The 17,017-nt window shown below is 38.1% G+C and overlaps 1 protein-coding gene across 2 annotated transcripts; it reads left to right on the top strand.

Annotated features, from left to right (window-relative positions):
* The first annotated feature begins 1,094 nt into the window (after window positions 1-1,094).
* caprin1b (cell cycle associated protein 1b) lies at window positions 1,095-16,851 on the top strand. 2 transcript variants are annotated; one of them, XM_079621582.1, is made up of 18 exons: window positions 1,095-1,480; window positions 2,039-2,218; window positions 4,310-4,372; window positions 4,455-4,541; window positions 5,825-6,063; window positions 7,047-7,129; window positions 9,178-9,327; window positions 9,413-9,468; window positions 10,433-10,516; window positions 10,975-11,142; window positions 11,212-11,320; window positions 11,545-11,606; window positions 11,726-11,833; window positions 11,979-12,104; window positions 14,248-14,401; window positions 15,237-15,443; window positions 15,530-15,636; window positions 16,317-16,851. In XM_079621582.1, the coding sequence occupies exons 2-18, from the start codon at window positions 2,039-2,041 to the stop codon at window positions 16,401-16,403; spliced, it is 2,070 nt and encodes a 689-aa protein (XP_079477708.1). In that variant the 5' UTR covers window positions 1,095-1,480; the 3' UTR covers window positions 16,404-16,851. The 2 variants fall into 2 exon arrangements, with proteins under 2 accessions (XP_079477708.1, XP_079477709.1); XM_079621583.1 differs by having other exon boundaries at window positions 1,282-1,480; window positions 9,416-9,468.
* The last annotated feature ends 166 nt before the right edge of the window (window positions 16,852-17,017 follow it).

Raw genomic sequence — 17,017 nt, forward strand, 5'->3', positions numbered from 1 at the left:
CGCTATCAAAGAGCAGAGCAACCATGTTAACTGCTTCCTGAATTTGCCAAACAAAACCTCATGCATTCACATTGTTTTAGTTTACGACACTGAGTTTTACAGAAAGAAAGAAACCAAAGCTTGCTTACAAATTATTACATAAATTGCACTGGAAAAAGGCAGATAAAAACATATAGTTCTGCAATATGAATTCCTTGTAAATAATGTAACACTTAGCATTCTTGTAAGGAATACAAATGCTTGCATGAATCAATAGCCTTATTATGCAATTACATATGCCTAACCCAATACAAATAAATTAGAATATGAATGGCCTGATTCATTTTTTATTTGATGTTATTTTTGCATGTTTGGCCTTATCCTGTTGTTTAGATGGTGGCTGAAAAGAAATTTTGAGTTCGAGTGACTTACCTGAATATATCTGGTGCCATCTGCTGACCGATCGTTTGATTTACAATTAATAAACGTGTGCTAATTATTTAACAGAATTTGTTTTGGTCGTTTAAAGAGATAAATCGTTCAAAAAAAATGAAAATTCTGTCATCATTTTGCTACTCACCCTAAAGTTGTTCCAAACCTGTATGATTTTATTTCTTCTGCTGAACACAAAATAAGATATTTTGAAGAATGTTGGTAACCAAACAGTTATTGGACCCCATTGACTTCCTCCATAGTATTTTTAACCCATTCTTTGGAAGTCACATCAACGGTCTGGTTACAAATATTCTTTAAAATATCTTCTTTTGGGTTCTGCAGAGAAAGAAATTCATACAGGTTTGGACCAACTTCAGTGTGAGTAATGAAGACAGAATTTTTCATTTTTGAACTATCCCTTTAAAAGTGTTTTTCTAACGTAGAATTTGTTTTGGTTATTTGAAGAGACTAAACCCAGTAACCGAGTAAAGAGCATAGGTAAAGAGTTGAGGAAGACAACGGGTGATGATTTAGCATGATGTTAGAAATACTTGTTATTTATCAGCCAAATAAAATAAAACACAGCCCCACAATAAAATATAACTATTTCACATGTTTAACAATCGGTTTTATTCTCCTTTACACATTTTTATAAAGTCAGCCAGTTCGTTCTCACACGCGTTCCCTATGAGGAGGTCAGCGCGTGCCTGCTTTTAAACTGAATAGATTATTAGAATTGTATATAATTTCGCGACACTTGCTTATACGTGCCGTACATCATCTTTATTTTGTTGTTGCTGTATATTAATTACTCGCTGTAATCGTGATGATAAGCTGCACATAAACGTAAGTTGGCAACAGGCAAAATCGCGGTCGCCTCTAAAAGGGGCCCTTCCTCATTATAAACCTTTTCCTCGCATTTCAATCGCTCTCAGTTGTCGGTGAGGCCGGCGGGGCGGATCCCATAGTAAATTAGAAGAGAAAATAAAAGCAACACAATCAACGCTTCGGCTTATTTGACTCCAGACTATTGTTTTATTCCCTTGTGGACATATTGCGCATAAAGGTGAGAACATATCTGGACTTAAATCACTGACGTGAACGACGTTATACAGTCTGATGATCTGTTGAAGAATTTCTGTGTGAAATACGGACAATGGGTTGCTATGACAATGTGTTGGAATTTAGCAGTCTACTTCTATGTTTAAGTTACATCTAACGAGCTTGATTTATTATATAAAATCAAATATGTGAGGTATTTAGATAGGATTTTATTAATCCTACTGCTCAGTCATGACCAGCTGAAATATCTCGTCTGTATATTTTCGTTATCTAATGGAATTATGAGGATGAATTGAATATATCTATGATTAACGTTACCTAAATATAACGTTAACGTTACATGCTTTTGTTACTGTCTAACACTTGGTATCACAATTTGGTCAATCTGATAAAAAGAGCGATATGTGATGTGATCGAAAATGAAACCATCGTCGATCACACATGTTCTGCTTTGAATTATGATCATCTCATTGCCATTCAAAACGCCTGTTTTCAGCATTTTATTTTCCGCGTTGTTATGGGTTTGTTCATAATTTTAAACCTGTCCTTTATCCATGATTAGATGCCCTCGGCAACTAATGGCACCAGGACTGTGAAGTCTGCCAGTCCAGACTTGGGATCCGCTCCCGGATCAATGAACCAAATCACAGCCAGCAACCAGCTGACTGGAACCCAGTCCGAGGCCATGAAGCAGGTGCTGGTGGTTCTCGAAAAGAAAGTGCGCAATATGGAGAAGAAAAAGGTACCAGTCTCCCTTACAAGTCTGTAACTTGTCAATGTCAACCCAAGCATATACCCATATATATATATACATTATTGGATGCTTAGAAAACCCATAGAACCTTTGGATACATCAGTGATGTGAACTATTACTAACTTAAAGACAATAAATGGGTTTCGGTTTTCATATGTTGAATTTCAATCTCAATAATGTATTATGAACCGTTTAAACCATAGAGAAACCTTCTCTAACGCGGTTAACCAGGCCCATTAAACGTTTATGAAACCAAAACACTGTAAGTTACTTGCATGTGTTTAAATCAGTTCGTGTGAACCAATATCGTAAAGGTAAGTGTATTAAATGTTGCCCCTTTCACTGTTCTTTGTACCGTCGAGCACAGATGCTAACCGGCTAGTGTTCGTAGTTTTAGCACATGCTAGCCACTCAAACGTTATTGCAGTCCTCTCGGCTAATGTTATGTACGTGATTACTTGTTTACATTGTTTATACAATCCGTGATGCAACGCAAAGTTATTTCCTGCAGGTTTTGTCAGTAGTTCTGATCACTGCGTTTCGCACGCACATGGAGATAAAGCTAACATGGCGTCCTAAAACATGTTCGGCGTGCAACAAAAAAAAAGGGGGAAGCTGTCGGCGCAAAGATGCATGTGAAGTTGTTTATGTTTTGGATGGTCTCAGGTTTGTGAAGATTAGTGGGTCACAGACAGGTGTGTCAGGACATGCAGTAAGCGCCTTTAGATCCTGCGGGTTTCTGAGGTTCGCAAGAGAGACTTTTAACGTTGAGACAGTGCAGTATATTACTTTACTTGCTTATATAGAAAAGGGATGTTTAGTTTAGGAAAAAAGTGATTAACTTGCCCTCATGTTGTTTTAAACCTGTTCAATGGAGCACAAAAGTAGATGTTAAAGTCCCCATGAAATCAATGTAAGAGTTTTTTTGTGTGTGTGTCTTTTAGTGTGCTCTAAAACAGACAAAATTTGCGTTTAGAAGAAATAAGCATTCACAACTTCTGCCAATATGAATAAATGGTTTTGATGACATCACTTTGCGCTTCAGCTTCTCATCAGATTTTCTGTCCAATCAAATACTCTAAAGCGTCCCGCCCCCTACATTATAAATAGATGCTGAAGCTGGACCGAAATCGGTCATTTGTTCACTCAATTTTCTGAATGGCAATTTTCTGAAAGGTGAATGGCACATAGCGCACTATAAAAGGGAAAGGGTAAGATTTTTTTTTTTCCCATTGGTGTGAATGAAGTCTGGTTTCATGTTAGTGTCACGCAAAGAGCCAAAGCGCCGCACAGTCTGCTCCGGTCTAGAGACAGGATAGCTCAGAGCGGATCATGTGCACGAGTCTGCTCAGACCACTAAACGTACCAAACCCATTTGAATTCTGCACAGAATGCTATAATTTAAAGCGATATGGAGGAGAACAGTTCGAGATTAGGAGGGAACTGCGGCTTTACTGAACTCAACGCCTCTGGCTGAGTTTAATGTAAACAAAAGGGGAGGAGCTGCTTGAAATGTCCTGCACTGTCCTCCGGTTTCAGCGGAAATGACGTCAACCCATTGAATAATGCTGCACGTTTCAAGGCACTTCAGTGGGCCTTTATGGAGAACAAAAATCATGACTGTCATCGTGCCTTAAAGTGAATTGTGACCGTCGTTGCTTTTTAGTAATTTTATTAATTAACCTGTAGTTATGGGCACCTTTCATTAAATTCCAAAAATTGTGATGTCGTGATTTGTGCGTTCTGATTCCGACATTGTGGAAAGTGAACTTGACCTCTCCCATGGACCCGGTGAAATGGGATAATCTCCTCGTAACTCGACCACATGCTGCAGCTTTGTGGAATAAAGTCCTCTGTCTTGATCCATGTCAAATGGAAAATTTCATAATTCCAATTGCAAAAATGGCATGTGCACAACTGTTCAAAAGTTTGGGGTTCCTAATTTTTTTTCCTAATGTTTATCTCGTTTTGTTTTCTTGTGATGACCAATTCAGCATGAGCAATGCACTGTCATTTTATTACAGAACTTGTTTATTTTTCAAGTGCTATTATATATTCTTTTGACTTGTCTTCTTGCAGAGCAAGCTTGATGATTATCAGGCCAGGAACAGCAAAGGGGAACGTCTCAACCAGGACCAGCTGGTAAGTAAACAATGCAAGCATGTTTTGTTGTCCCTCAGTTTTTCCCCCCAGATTTTCTAAAATCTGTTCTTTTTCAATTTAGGAAGCCCTGTCTAAGTTCCAGGAGGTAATCCATAACCTCGAGTTTGCACGGGAGCTGCAGAAGAGCTTTTTGGCATTGGGTCAAGAAGTGAGTACATGAAAATTGAATTTGCTCTCTTCATATTCTGAGGTAGCACAGTTTATTCACTGGAATTAGGGATGCACCGATACCACTTTCAGAACGAGTCAGTTACTGATGCTTTGTTTTTTAGTACTTGCTGATCCCAAGTGCCAATACCTGTATTTTCATTGCATTTTTAAAAATATTGGTCAGAGAAACCAAAATAATATGAATTAAATTAGTTGGCTTAGCAAATAGAAATTTCCTTTTTTAGTTATTTTCATGCCCAAGTATGCCTGTTAAAATGTATTGTAGGATATACTGTTACTTTCACTGTTAATATTAATTGCTCAATCATATTTTATCTTTAATTTAATAGCACAGTGAATATTTAGGGCTGCTCCAGAAGGGTTCAACAATAAGGATTTTTTTTCTTTTTCTTTTTTTTTTACTGGTGCTTCGGAAGTTTGCACACAGAAAACTTATTGAAATATTGACATGTGATTACTGTACTGCCTTCCTGTAATGTAAGGAGCCACTCATTTATGTAAATCATCTAACATTTCATATTACATACATATGATTTATTTGAATTCAAATGGCGCATGTGTGCAGAGTGAACGATCAGCAATTAAGAGCATGCAACAGAAGTGCTCTCTCTCTCTTTACCGTCAGTTAGCGTTAGTAATATGCTCTTCGTTTTACTTCCTTTGCTGTCGCCATATCCGACCGAACTACAAACTTTCCAGCAATGTCTGAAAAGGGATGCGATCGAAAAGCTTGTGCCGCTGTGCACTCAATCCACTCCTTGTGTTTCGCTTATCAGCTCGTGCACAGCAGCTATAGCATGAATATTGAATTTGTTTAATATTCTATTAATTAGATACATTTACTTCATAGACATCCTTCTCTGATATCCTTTGTGCTCTGTTGTCGATGTTTCTTTGGACACAAGCACTGTACTATACACGCTACATTGTTGATATCGGAGCATTTAAATGAGTACGAGTACATATCAGGCCCAATACTGCTATTGGTATCAGTGCATCCTTAACTGGAATGTTTATATCAGGGGTATCCAAACTTAGTCCTAGAGGGCCTCTGTCCTGCAAAGTTTAGCTCCGACTTGCCTCAACACACCTGCCTGGAAGATTCAAGTAAGTCCTTGGTTGGCTGGATCAGGTGTGTTTCATTTAGGGTTGGAGCTAAACTCTGCAGGATGATGGCCCTGCAGAAGCAGGATTGAACACCCCTGGTTTATATGAATCGAATCGGTGAGAATGTCTCTGACAATCCATTGCTTTGGATAGATCCAGAAGACTGTGAAGAAAGCAGCACGTCGTGAGCAGCTCCAGCGTGAAGATGTGGAACAGAAAAGGCTGAAACGGGTTCTGGAGCTGCAGTTCCTCCTTGATCGACTCGGGGATGAAAGCGTGCGACAAGAGCTTCTGCAAGGAGCCGGAGGACCTTCGCTGCTGACTGAGAGTGACCTTACTTCCCTGGATGAGTTTTACAAGCTTGTGGGACCCGAGCGTGACCAAAACATCAGGTGAAATACTGTCAATTTAATCCTGAATCCACAAATGAGAAATGAAAACTTTAGATGCATCGTGAAACACATTTTAGACAATGCATGGGGCACTGCGTGATTTAAAGTTTGCCAGCGTCTTTGTAATTGTAATGTGTCCAGCAAGATTTTAAAGTAGTTTCTCTCAACTCTAGGCAACCCGGACCAAACTACCAGAATATTTTAGATGTCCACTAATTAAAACGCATTATTGTACTCCTCAGCTTCTGTAGAGTTTAATAAGCAGAAATCTTAAAACATTCTTGTGGGGTTGGGTCACGAGGACTGGTTTTGAGAAGCACTGGCTTAAAGGGACAGTTCACTCAAATTAAAATTATCAATTGCTCATGCCATTGCAAACCCAAAAGACTTTCGTTTGTCAATGAAACATGAAAGATTTCTATCCCTATGTTGAAAGTCCAGATTTCACCATAAGTTTGAAATGATTCATATGGATTTCTTTTATAAATGGCTTTATGAACCAATAAAGCCATTTATTGATTGTGATTGCTTTGTGAACTGATTTCATTAGGTGTTTATTAATGTGTATATAGATCAACGCACATACATTGTGAGAATCAATGCGGCTTGTTCTCACACATCATGCAAGAACTGATGAGGTTTGTTTCTGTGTGTCAAGCAAGTTTGATTCATATATGGATTACTTGACTTGAACTTTGAAAGTCCCCACACCACCAGCTTTAACACTTCAATGGAGGGACAGAATTATGTCAGGTTTCGTTAAAAAACATGTTTTAAAGATGGACAAAAGTCTTTTTGGGTTTAGAAAAAAAACATGAGGGGGATGATGGAATGATGATTTTTGGGTGAATAATTACTTTAAAATGCAAGTAAAAATTGTCGTCATTCTCACAAAATACTGGCTTTTTTTCATTGGAGTTTCTTTTTTGATAATCATTCTCTTGGATAAAGTATATTCATAACGGACTGTTTTTCTTACACAGGTTGACTGATCAGTATCAAGGAGCATCACAGCACTTATGGGAACTTTTGGAGGGGAAGGACAAGCCTGTAGCTGGCACAACATGTATGTCAAAAGGACTCTAAGACTATTTGTTTCTAATTATTTTCCCTGAACAAAAACAGTCTGTTATACTGCTTGACGTGGCATGCAAACTGGTATTAAGCATAGGGCTGGGCGATAAAACGATAACGATAATTATCACGATATAATTTTTCTCGATAAAACGATATCAAGAGTTCGATAAATGTTCGATAATGTTTTTGCGCCAAAAGCGGAACGAATCTCATTTGAACCGCGCGCCACACGGACCGTTTATCCGCTCGGCTCAAAGTCCAAATGGCAGCGCGAGCGCGAGCTCCCTCGAGCAGACGCGTTTACTCTGATCGCTCTCGGTCCTCACGAGATACAGTGAGAAGCGCTTGAATTCAGCGAGGAACACAAATGTCTCAGTGATTTAAACCAGTTTAAAGGCAGATGAGACCGCGCTGACGAACAGGAGAAACACTGTGCGCAACGATAACTTACAGTCTGAAGGCTTTTCCGTCTACACATTCCCATCATTTACCACGGATTTAACGTTACTGTAACGTTAGCCTAGTAATATTAACTGCACCATGAAATATGCGTGGGATATATATATTGAATTGTATAATATTATTAATGTAGACAATGTATTAAAGGACTAATGGAATATAATTTCAGTTTTAATAATGTATTTAGGCTACTGGTTTTCATAAATACCATAGAAACCATAAAGTTACATTTTATCTGTGGTTATCATGATCTAAATGCATGATGCTGGATGACCAATGGTTAATTTTAATAAAACTAAAGAATATAAAATTTTACCAAATAAAAATAATGTTACTTTTTTTTAACAGATGTTACTGTTTTTGTTAATGAACATAAATTGTATATAGTAAATCTGCATCCTAACTCAAGCTAATACTACTGAAATAAAGATATTTATTTTGTTAAGGAAAAATGACAAATGTTTGAAGGTTCTACCTCGGATTTGTGAATGTTCCCCTGTTTGGCAAGTGTTTGTCATGATATGTTCTGACAATAAAGAGTAGTTTAAAAACGCAACGCTCTGGTTTCTACAGCTTTCACTTAGGAGTAAAAATCTGTCTTTAAACTTGAAATAAATAAAGATTTGACATTTATCGATAATTATCGATATCGACTGATATAAAAAAAAATATCGTGATATTTTTTTTGGGCCATATCGCCCAGCCCTAATTAAGCATATTGAAAATTTTTGTGGTTTGGGGCAACAATTGTTTTGCCATTTACTGCACTGTACAGTATTCTTCTGGTTATTTGCATATAGTGGCTGATGAATCTGAAGCCTTGCTCATTCGCAGAAAATAGCTTGCTTTCACATTCACAATATGGTGAATGTCTTAATGCTTGTGACGTGTTAAAAAGCACGTCACAATATTTATATATTCACAGGGATGCTTAATTTTAGCCAGTGTAAATGTATCATAAATATTCTATCACTTACAGAAGCCCTGCCTTAGAGAGCGTCCAGATTCTAGCACTTTCCTTCCATGGTATTCAGTGGCAGATCATGTGGCTCATGGCATATAAATACATTAATTTGCTGTGCACCAGCTCGGCTAGACTATGCAGTATGATGGTCCTCTACATTAATTTAGGCTATTTAGTGACTCTGCTTTCAGTAGTCCCTTTTTCAGGCATAAAAAATTAATATCTTTATTCAGCAAGGATGCATTAAATTGATCAAAAATGACTAATGCTTTCTATTCATCAGAATCCTAAAAGTTGTATTACTGTTTCCACAGAAATTAAGCTGCATTATAAGAAAAGATTCTTGAGCAGCAGATCAGAATATTAGAATGGTTTCTGAAGGATCATGTGACACTGAAGACTGGAGTAATAATGCTGTAAATTTTAGCTGTACCATTATCAGAATTATTTTTTTTAATGAGAAGTTCTTTTAAATTGTAATATTTCACTATTACTGTTTTTACTGTAGTTTTAATCAAGTGTTTGGAGTCTTGGTGAGCATGGGACTTCGAAGACCCTAAACTTTGAACGATAGAGTAAATGCTGCTTTTTTCTTTCTTTTGTTCTTCTCTCAGACAAAGCACTGAATGAGACGCTGGAGCGGGTTTTGCAGAGCGGCTACTTTGACCGAGTGCCGTCTCATCAGAACGGAGTTTGCGCGGAGGAAGAGGAGCAAACCGCTGTGGTGGAAGCGTCTGAAGCGGAGGAGCACCCTCCTGATGCGGGTAAATCTCATTTCATGTTGCTCAGTCGAGTGACTCATTCTGAAACTGCTGCAATCTCTGAGAGATTGACCTTTATCTCTCCCAGCAGAGGGTGAGATGACGGAAGAGTATGCAGAACCCATTCCAATCGAGGCGACAGAGGTGAGAAGTTGCTTAAATGCAGGCCTTGTGAAATGCAAGCTTTGAGGAATCATTTTACTGGATCTTCTGACACAGATGCTTATTGTATTATGTAAATGTAATAGAGAACTGCAATGTTCCTCCCCAGTCCAAAAAGCACATTTATTGAAACTGAAGACCTTTTCACGTCAACACAAGAAATCATTCAGAAATACATTTTTCAGACCGATACGAAAAAGTTAAAAATTTTGTTAAAATGCAAATTTTCTCTGAGAGCAGGTGGTGCTGATATAAATACCACTATTACCCCAAACACTTAAACTCACTGTCCAACTTTCTTTTTTTTTAGCTCTGCTAAAGCTCTGCTAGAAGAAAAAAAAAGAAGTCCAAGAGCCAAAAACAGCTGTTCAGATTTTTGTATTTATTATATTGCTTATCAGACGGCACCAAATACAAAAGCACAGAAAGGGTCTGTTTTGGCTTCTTCCTCTATTCACGTTAAAACGTTTTCATTACTTGAAATGAAATAAACATTTAACTAAAATACATTGTTTCAGATAGTTGGCAAGGCAACATTTCTCATTTTAATTTAGTTAACTGTATATAGGAAAAACTGAAAAAGAAATGTCTAACTTAATAAACGTGAATCAAACTAATTCAAATGAGAAGAAATTCAACAAATTCAAATCTAAATATGAATTAAACTAATCTCTAAAAGATAATAAAATAACACCGTTTTGCAAATTCATCTACATGCTCTCAAGGAGTCTGCTAGAATAAACCAGAGTTAAGACAAACTGGTTGTGAAAAGCTCATTTACAGCTGCAAAAACTTTTTACACACGTTGGCCTCAGGAACATAATGAATGTGTGTGAGTGAACCCTTTAAATGGACCCATCTTTCTCTGAGGGGTACAGTTAAAAAGTTTAAGTTCAATTTCCTCCTGATTACCAATAATTTTCTTGACCCTTTGTTTTCTCTCTAGTTTGTAAATAGGCAGTTTGTTTCGGAGAGCACATACAGTACTGGCGATAAGGAGCAAAGGGAGGAATGGAGTGCGGAAACCGAGGTAAGCTGCTCTAGAAATGACTTTGTATGGACTTGTCCCTTGTTTCATTAGGTATGGATTTGTGTATAATTGGCTCTCAAACCCTGAGTCCAAAGCTCCACACTGTCCATGTCCACAATAATATTTAAAGCCTCCTCTACACCTTTTTATTTTTATGTACAAACATTTTCCCTAGATTAGTAACTAAAATAATAATTCTAATTCAAATAACTTATTGGTGTAATTCCAGAAAATTGGGGGAAGTTTAAGAAACGTGTATATAACATTGGTGACAAACATCTGCGGTATATTAGGCTGCTGTCACTAAGACAAATGCACGGACTCAATATAATCATGATATGCATCTGTTTTCTTGTTTGTGACTATCGCGGATGCGCACATCGATGCTAAAACGATACAGCGTGCAGCCCTACACTGGATTAATGTGTAATTTGGCTCATTTCTTGGCTCTGTCACAGGTGAATAACTCCCTGCCGCAGCCGGTTCAAACCACCCCTAGCCCTGTCGTCCCAGAACCCCACCCACTGACCACAGTAACTCCAACGCCCCCTTCAGACCCTGTGATTAGACAGCAGGTGGTTCAGGATCTCATGGCGCAGATGCAGGGTCCATACAACTTCATGCAGGTGGGTACTTTTGCCGGTTAGTTCTCTTGCTATATGTTTGTATGCATGCTAAACAGCTTTGTTTCCCAGGACTCCATGCTTGATTTTGACGGACACTCTCTTGATCCGGCTATTGTATTGGCACAACCTATGAAGCCAGGCTCAAATATGGAGATGCCTCCGATGGTGTGTCAACCAGGTATATTAATACTTGCACCACATGGTTGTACAGTTAGCATTAATGTCCAGATATACTTAATGCAAAATCAAATTGAACTGTTGTCGTCATTTTGAACAAAATCTGAAAAGGTATTTCTAGAACTTCTTTTTCCCCCATGCAAACTTTGCCAGGAGTATATCAGGGCCTTTGTGGGTTAAGCGTTTCTAATCACCCTAACACACTGGGCTTCTGGTTTCTTACAGCTCACCCAGAGCCTCGTCTCGCACAGCCTCCAGCTGTTGGCATTCAGCCTGAACCCACACAAGTGAGTATAGCCAAGTTTTTCTGGATGAAAAGGAGTTTGCTGAACTCTGGAAATCCAAGATGAGATCAATGACTTTATATTTGTGTAAAGACAAGTTTGACAGTTTACTTTCTCTGCAGATCTCCATGGTTTCTCCACCAGAGACCTTTTCCACACCTCCCCCAATGTATCAGTCCTCTCACACAGCGGATCCACGACCACAGACCGACTCCATGGATCCCAGTCAGGCACGTTGTCAAACCTCTAATCGCTTCTTTAAATATAAGTGGCACTATGTGGCTACAATATGAGCTTTTTAATGTACCTACGGTTCACTACACAAAGTGTGCATTAAGTTATTTTTGGCATTAAAACATGACTTGTCCTCTGTAGGCCTCCATGCCCCTGACAGAGCAGCTGCCTCCTGCCTCCCAGACCCAGGTGATCCAGCCTGGATCCAAACCCTTACACAGCAGCGGCATCAATGTCAACGCAGCCCCGTTCCAGTCCATGCAAACGGTAACGTGACTAGATGTAAAGAACATTGTAAACTGGTCATATCAGTAAGACTTAAACTCTGTGGGTTGGATACTCTTTGACCTGGTTTCATAGACAGGGCTTAGAATAAGCCAGGCCTTAGTTCAAATACAACATTTACATACAACACTTTTATAAACATGCCTTAGACAAAACAATGGCAGTGACATATTTTAAGATGTGTAAATATTTAAAGATGTTTAACTTTCAGTTAAAACAGGGAAAACTTGCATTTAGTTTTATTCACACTCGTCTGTGAAACTGGGTAATAATCTAATATTACATGTTCAGGGTGGGAAATTAACTTTTTTGTCCACCAGCCACAGTGGCTGGTGGATGCCCAATTTTACCAGCCACTTATATTTTTTACCAGCCACTTTTTCCGGAATTCAAATTGCAAGGAAGAAATTGCTTCAATACGTTTTTAATTTATTTCAGGGTACCCCCAGGATCCTCCAGCTTAAATTCAAGGCTTTTTAAGACCTTTTTAATACCATTTCAAATGAAATTCAATGCCAACTTCGTACCCATTCCAACATAAGTATGAGGGGAAAATGTCAAATCTGTATACATTTTAAACCCTGGAAAATAATTATAGGCTACTATGTAGGCTACTTGAATTAAATAAAACATTTTATTTAAATGATCAGTCATATTTAATACATACGCGACAGCGTTGTAGTGCGCTTGGTGTGTGTAGGCCAGTGTTCATTTTGGCAACCATTTTTGATTCAGTCTTAGTCTTCAACTTCAGACGAAAATGCTTATGAATGCAAACTTTTAGTCATTACTTTTAGTAAACTGCAGTTACTTTAGGTAGCTATTTTATATGTAGTCTTTAGACAGAAAATGTCATAATTATTCTCTCTAGGCCATTCAATTAAGCTTATGATGAGAAATTATTTACATTGCACTCTTTAGCAGTAGCACTTGTGCAATTCTACATATCCCTTTTCATAAGTTCCTCTCTTCCACTTAGACTGCAGTCACACCTTTTCCATTAAGGGACAATATTCGCCCCCTTTAATACATTTTTTCATTTAATTTTTAACCTTTATAATACCTTTTAAAAATAAATAATGCTTTAAATAAAACAATGTTCAATAAATATGCAATGTTAAAAAACGTTTTTAATATTAATAAAAATATTATATTAAAATAGCCAGTAGGTGGCGGTCATCGAGTCATTCATTCATTGAATCTCACGATTCGTTCAAAGCCACAGATTTCGTTGCAAAATAGAGCAATAAGCCTGACTACTGTTTTAAATGCAGTACATCACTTAAATGTTACCCTTTTTTTTTTTTACTGTTGTATAAAATCAATGTCACATTTGAAATCGTGTGGATATTCGGGAAACATTGCATTCTTGCTCATATAGCCTATGATCAACATTAAAACACTGCTGGATATCAGCCTGCATTTTGATCGCAGATTTAGTCGCACAAACAGCGCAAGCGGCTCGTGACAGAACACAGACCGACTGAGTAACACTTTAATTTAAGTAGAAAAACCCCAAATAAAGATCGCTGAACTCCAGCTTGTCTGTGTTTTCAGATAATCCGCGCTTCAGCAGTGTAGAGAGCGCTCGCGCATGGTTAAAAATAATTTCCCTTTCTTCTGCACCAGCTCAGCTATATATATATACACTTTTTTATTTTACTTTTATTCTCAGCTTAGCTATGTGTATAAGTTATACAGTATAACGGTCTCTTCAGCGCAGTGACACAGCGCTGAAAACCAATCAAAAGAGTTACTCGACAAAAGTGTATTATTGTTACTTAGCAACCGCATTCTTTGACAAAGGCTGTCCAATCCGTACTGAAATCACTCGCAGCATGTGTTTATTGGTTACTACTTAATACATTCAATGTTAAGTCAATGTAAAGACGCGTTTATGCGCGTCTGGTGGTCCTGTCCTGGTCCCTCGATGGATGCAAATTTTTGCGAACTGTATTCGCTTTTGGTGCGAACGCAGCATTATTATAATCCACCCGCCACTGTGGCTGGTATACACGGCAAAGTGACCCGCCACTTTGAAAAAGTACCCGCCCTCGGCGGGTGGCGGGTGCTAATTTCCCACCCTGTACATGTTCACTTATCCTCAATTGGTTCTTCCTGACAGGTGTTCAACCTTAATGCGCCTGTCCCACCAGTTAATGATACGGACTCATTGAAGCTGGCCAGCCAATACCAGAATAGCTACAACCAGGGTTTTAATGGCCAGACGCAGCACCCAGTGGAGCAGACAGACATGCCACCAGAGCCGCTCCAGTCTGGTGAGGAAAATCTTCAGAATCCCTCAGATCATGTTTTAATCCCCACAATATAATCATGTACATCGGCACTACTCAACATGTGGCCCATGGAAGCAAGCGGCCCTGGAGCCAGTAATATTAACTTTTGCTATTTCCTGAGGCGTGCATAATGTCATTGTGGCAACACTAAATGTAATAGTAGAATAGTAGTTAAAAAAATTACAATTGATAACATTTGATTCATCTCTTTTTCCCCCCTTTAAATAATAGTAATTATTTTTATTATAGCCACCCCACCCCCATATTCATGATGTTGTTGATAAAACAATCTAAGGGTTTTATAGTTTATGTATGCACGTGTATATTGGGGGGTTTTAACAAAAACATTTTTTATTTTGTTTTCAACTAAAACACAACTTTTATGCTTTTTTTGCCTTTCTTTAACATGACAACTCTTTACGGGCCTGACAATTAAAACTTTTGAAAGCGGTGCAAGTTGTTTGTTTTTTTGTCTCCGTCTCCCACCAATGTACATGTACACACACAAACATGTTTATGCTGTTTTATTTGTCTAATTCTGGTAATAATAATAATAGCAGTTGTTTATTAATATTTATAAAATTTAATATTATATTTAATAACCCACCAATATACATGTACCCTCATAAACGGTTTAATTTATCTGTTTTGTGGTTTTAACAAAATAATTACTAATTGTTTACTTTAATATTCATGTACACAACTCAATATTTGATTAAGCTTTTTATCCATGTCTATTATACTATAATTGTATGTTATACATGTAAACACTTACATAAACATGTATGATTTATCTGTTTTATCGATGTCTTAACAGTGGTCGGTGCCTTCCATTCTCAAGACCAGTCACTTCCAAACCCCTCTGGCCACCAGCCCATGTCCCAGCAGCCCGGTGGTGTCCAGGGCAACGGCTTCAGCCGCCAGTCTCAGTCCTTCTACAACAGCAGAGGGATGTCTCGTGGCGGGCCGCGTAGCTCGCGTGGCATGATCAACGGCTACAGAGGACCATCCAATGGTTTCAGAGGTACAGAACATCGTTGTGACTGCAGTTTCAATGGAAGGTCATTAAAATAATCATGGATGAGTAATTAGGTTTCCTATTAATTTCAGGGGGATATGATGGTTATCGCCCACCCTTCTCAAATGCTGCAAACACTGGATATGGACAAACCCAGTTCAGTTCGCCGCGCGACTATTCCAACGGCAACTATCAGCGGGTAAGATCATGTATATTTGATGTTTTTGTACAGTGAGAATCCCAATTCTCTGTCTTATCCCTTTTCCTTAGTTTTGCACGTTCACGTGAGTAAGTTCTATCCCAATTCTCGTTTTGATGGAGCTCGTGAAAATGCTTGGTTTTAAGGGGTATCTGCCACTTCCCCTTAGCCCTACCCCTCGATCAAAACGAGAATTGGGATAGCCCTTACTCACGTGAACGTGCAAAACTAAGGGGAAGGGATAAGAAAGAGAATTGTGATTAAGTTTCTCAACTCATCCTCATAATTAACTTTTCGCAGACTATCTTGCGTTTCTGCAGTTATTAAAATGATATAGTGAATTAATATTTTTAAAATATTACATATCATTTTATAACGATATACTGTTTTCTTATCTTTGCGTAGTTACAGAGAACTGGTTAATGCTGACCAACGGAATCACTTTCTCAAATCAGTATATTTTTGATGGTCGTAGAAACCCGATTGTGGATTTCATTTTTTGCTATTGGGCCAAATGCCAAAATTTTATTTGTTGTGGTTTCCCTTCACCATTATAAGTTTACCCAATTATGATGACTTTCACTTCTGAGAACCTAAGACATGTGAAAAGGGTCCATACTGTTGAGATGTATGAGATTTCTTGTCAAGTCTTGTTAATCCTTATGTTTGTCTCTCCACAGGATGGTTACCAACAGAACTATAAGCGTGGCGCTGGCCAAGGGACTCGAGGGGTCGCTCGAGGAAACGCTCAAGCCATGCGGTCTTAAGTCTTGTGAACTGACCTTATATTTGGACCACAGTGAACATTCAAATACTGAAGTGTATATGTCCTGCCCCTTGTTCCCCCCTCTGTCTCCTCCTTGAAATTGATCATACAATGGCGACTCTGACATGTTAAAATGGAGAAAATGATTCAATAATTCAGAGCGGAAGCTGAAAAGCTGCTGTCAAGATTTTAAAGCTATGCCATGTTTCTAACAGATACCTGTGAACTTCAAAGACTTAATTTATTTTCTTTTTTTTATTAAATAAAACTCAAATCCCTGCCACAGCTGGTCCAAGATTTCGTTCCCACTGTTTTGTTCACACTAATTCATTTTGGTTCTAAAAATTGTTCTTTTGGTACTTTTTTTTAAAAAGATGTTCCCAAACTCTGTTTGTAAAGTGATATTGCTTCAAGAGTTTCAATAAAGATGTTGCATTACCTGTTCTATATTTGGGTGTATTGTGTTTTTTTTCTTTCTCGAAATCACATGGTCAAGTTACACATTTGGGTAATGTCAATATTTTAGGCATTCTAATGAATTACGTTTCATACGAATGCAGTTATTGGACAGCTGTCCAACCTGAGAGACCTTAGAAGAACTAACATTTGGTTACA

The sequence above is a fragment of the Phoxinus phoxinus genome (assembly GCF_949152265.1).
Source record: "Phoxinus phoxinus genome assembly, chromosome: 8".
NCBI lineage: Eukaryota > Metazoa > Chordata > Actinopteri > Cypriniformes > Leuciscidae > Phoxinus > Phoxinus phoxinus.

Bases quoted from the DNA above. Each gene is read 5' to 3' on its own strand.
- caprin1b (XM_079621582.1), top strand. From the start codon at position 2,039: ATGCCCTCGGCAACTAATGGCACCAGGACTGTGAAGTCTGCCAGTCCA. The intron at 7,130-9,177 runs GTATGTCAAAAG...TTCTTCTCTCAG, and splicing joins GCCTGTAGCTGGCACAACAT to ACAAAGCACTGAATGAGACG. The intron at 9,469-10,432 runs GTGAGAAGTTGC...TTTTCTCTCTAG, and splicing joins TTCCAATCGAGGCGACAGAG to TTTGTAAATAGGCAGTTTGT.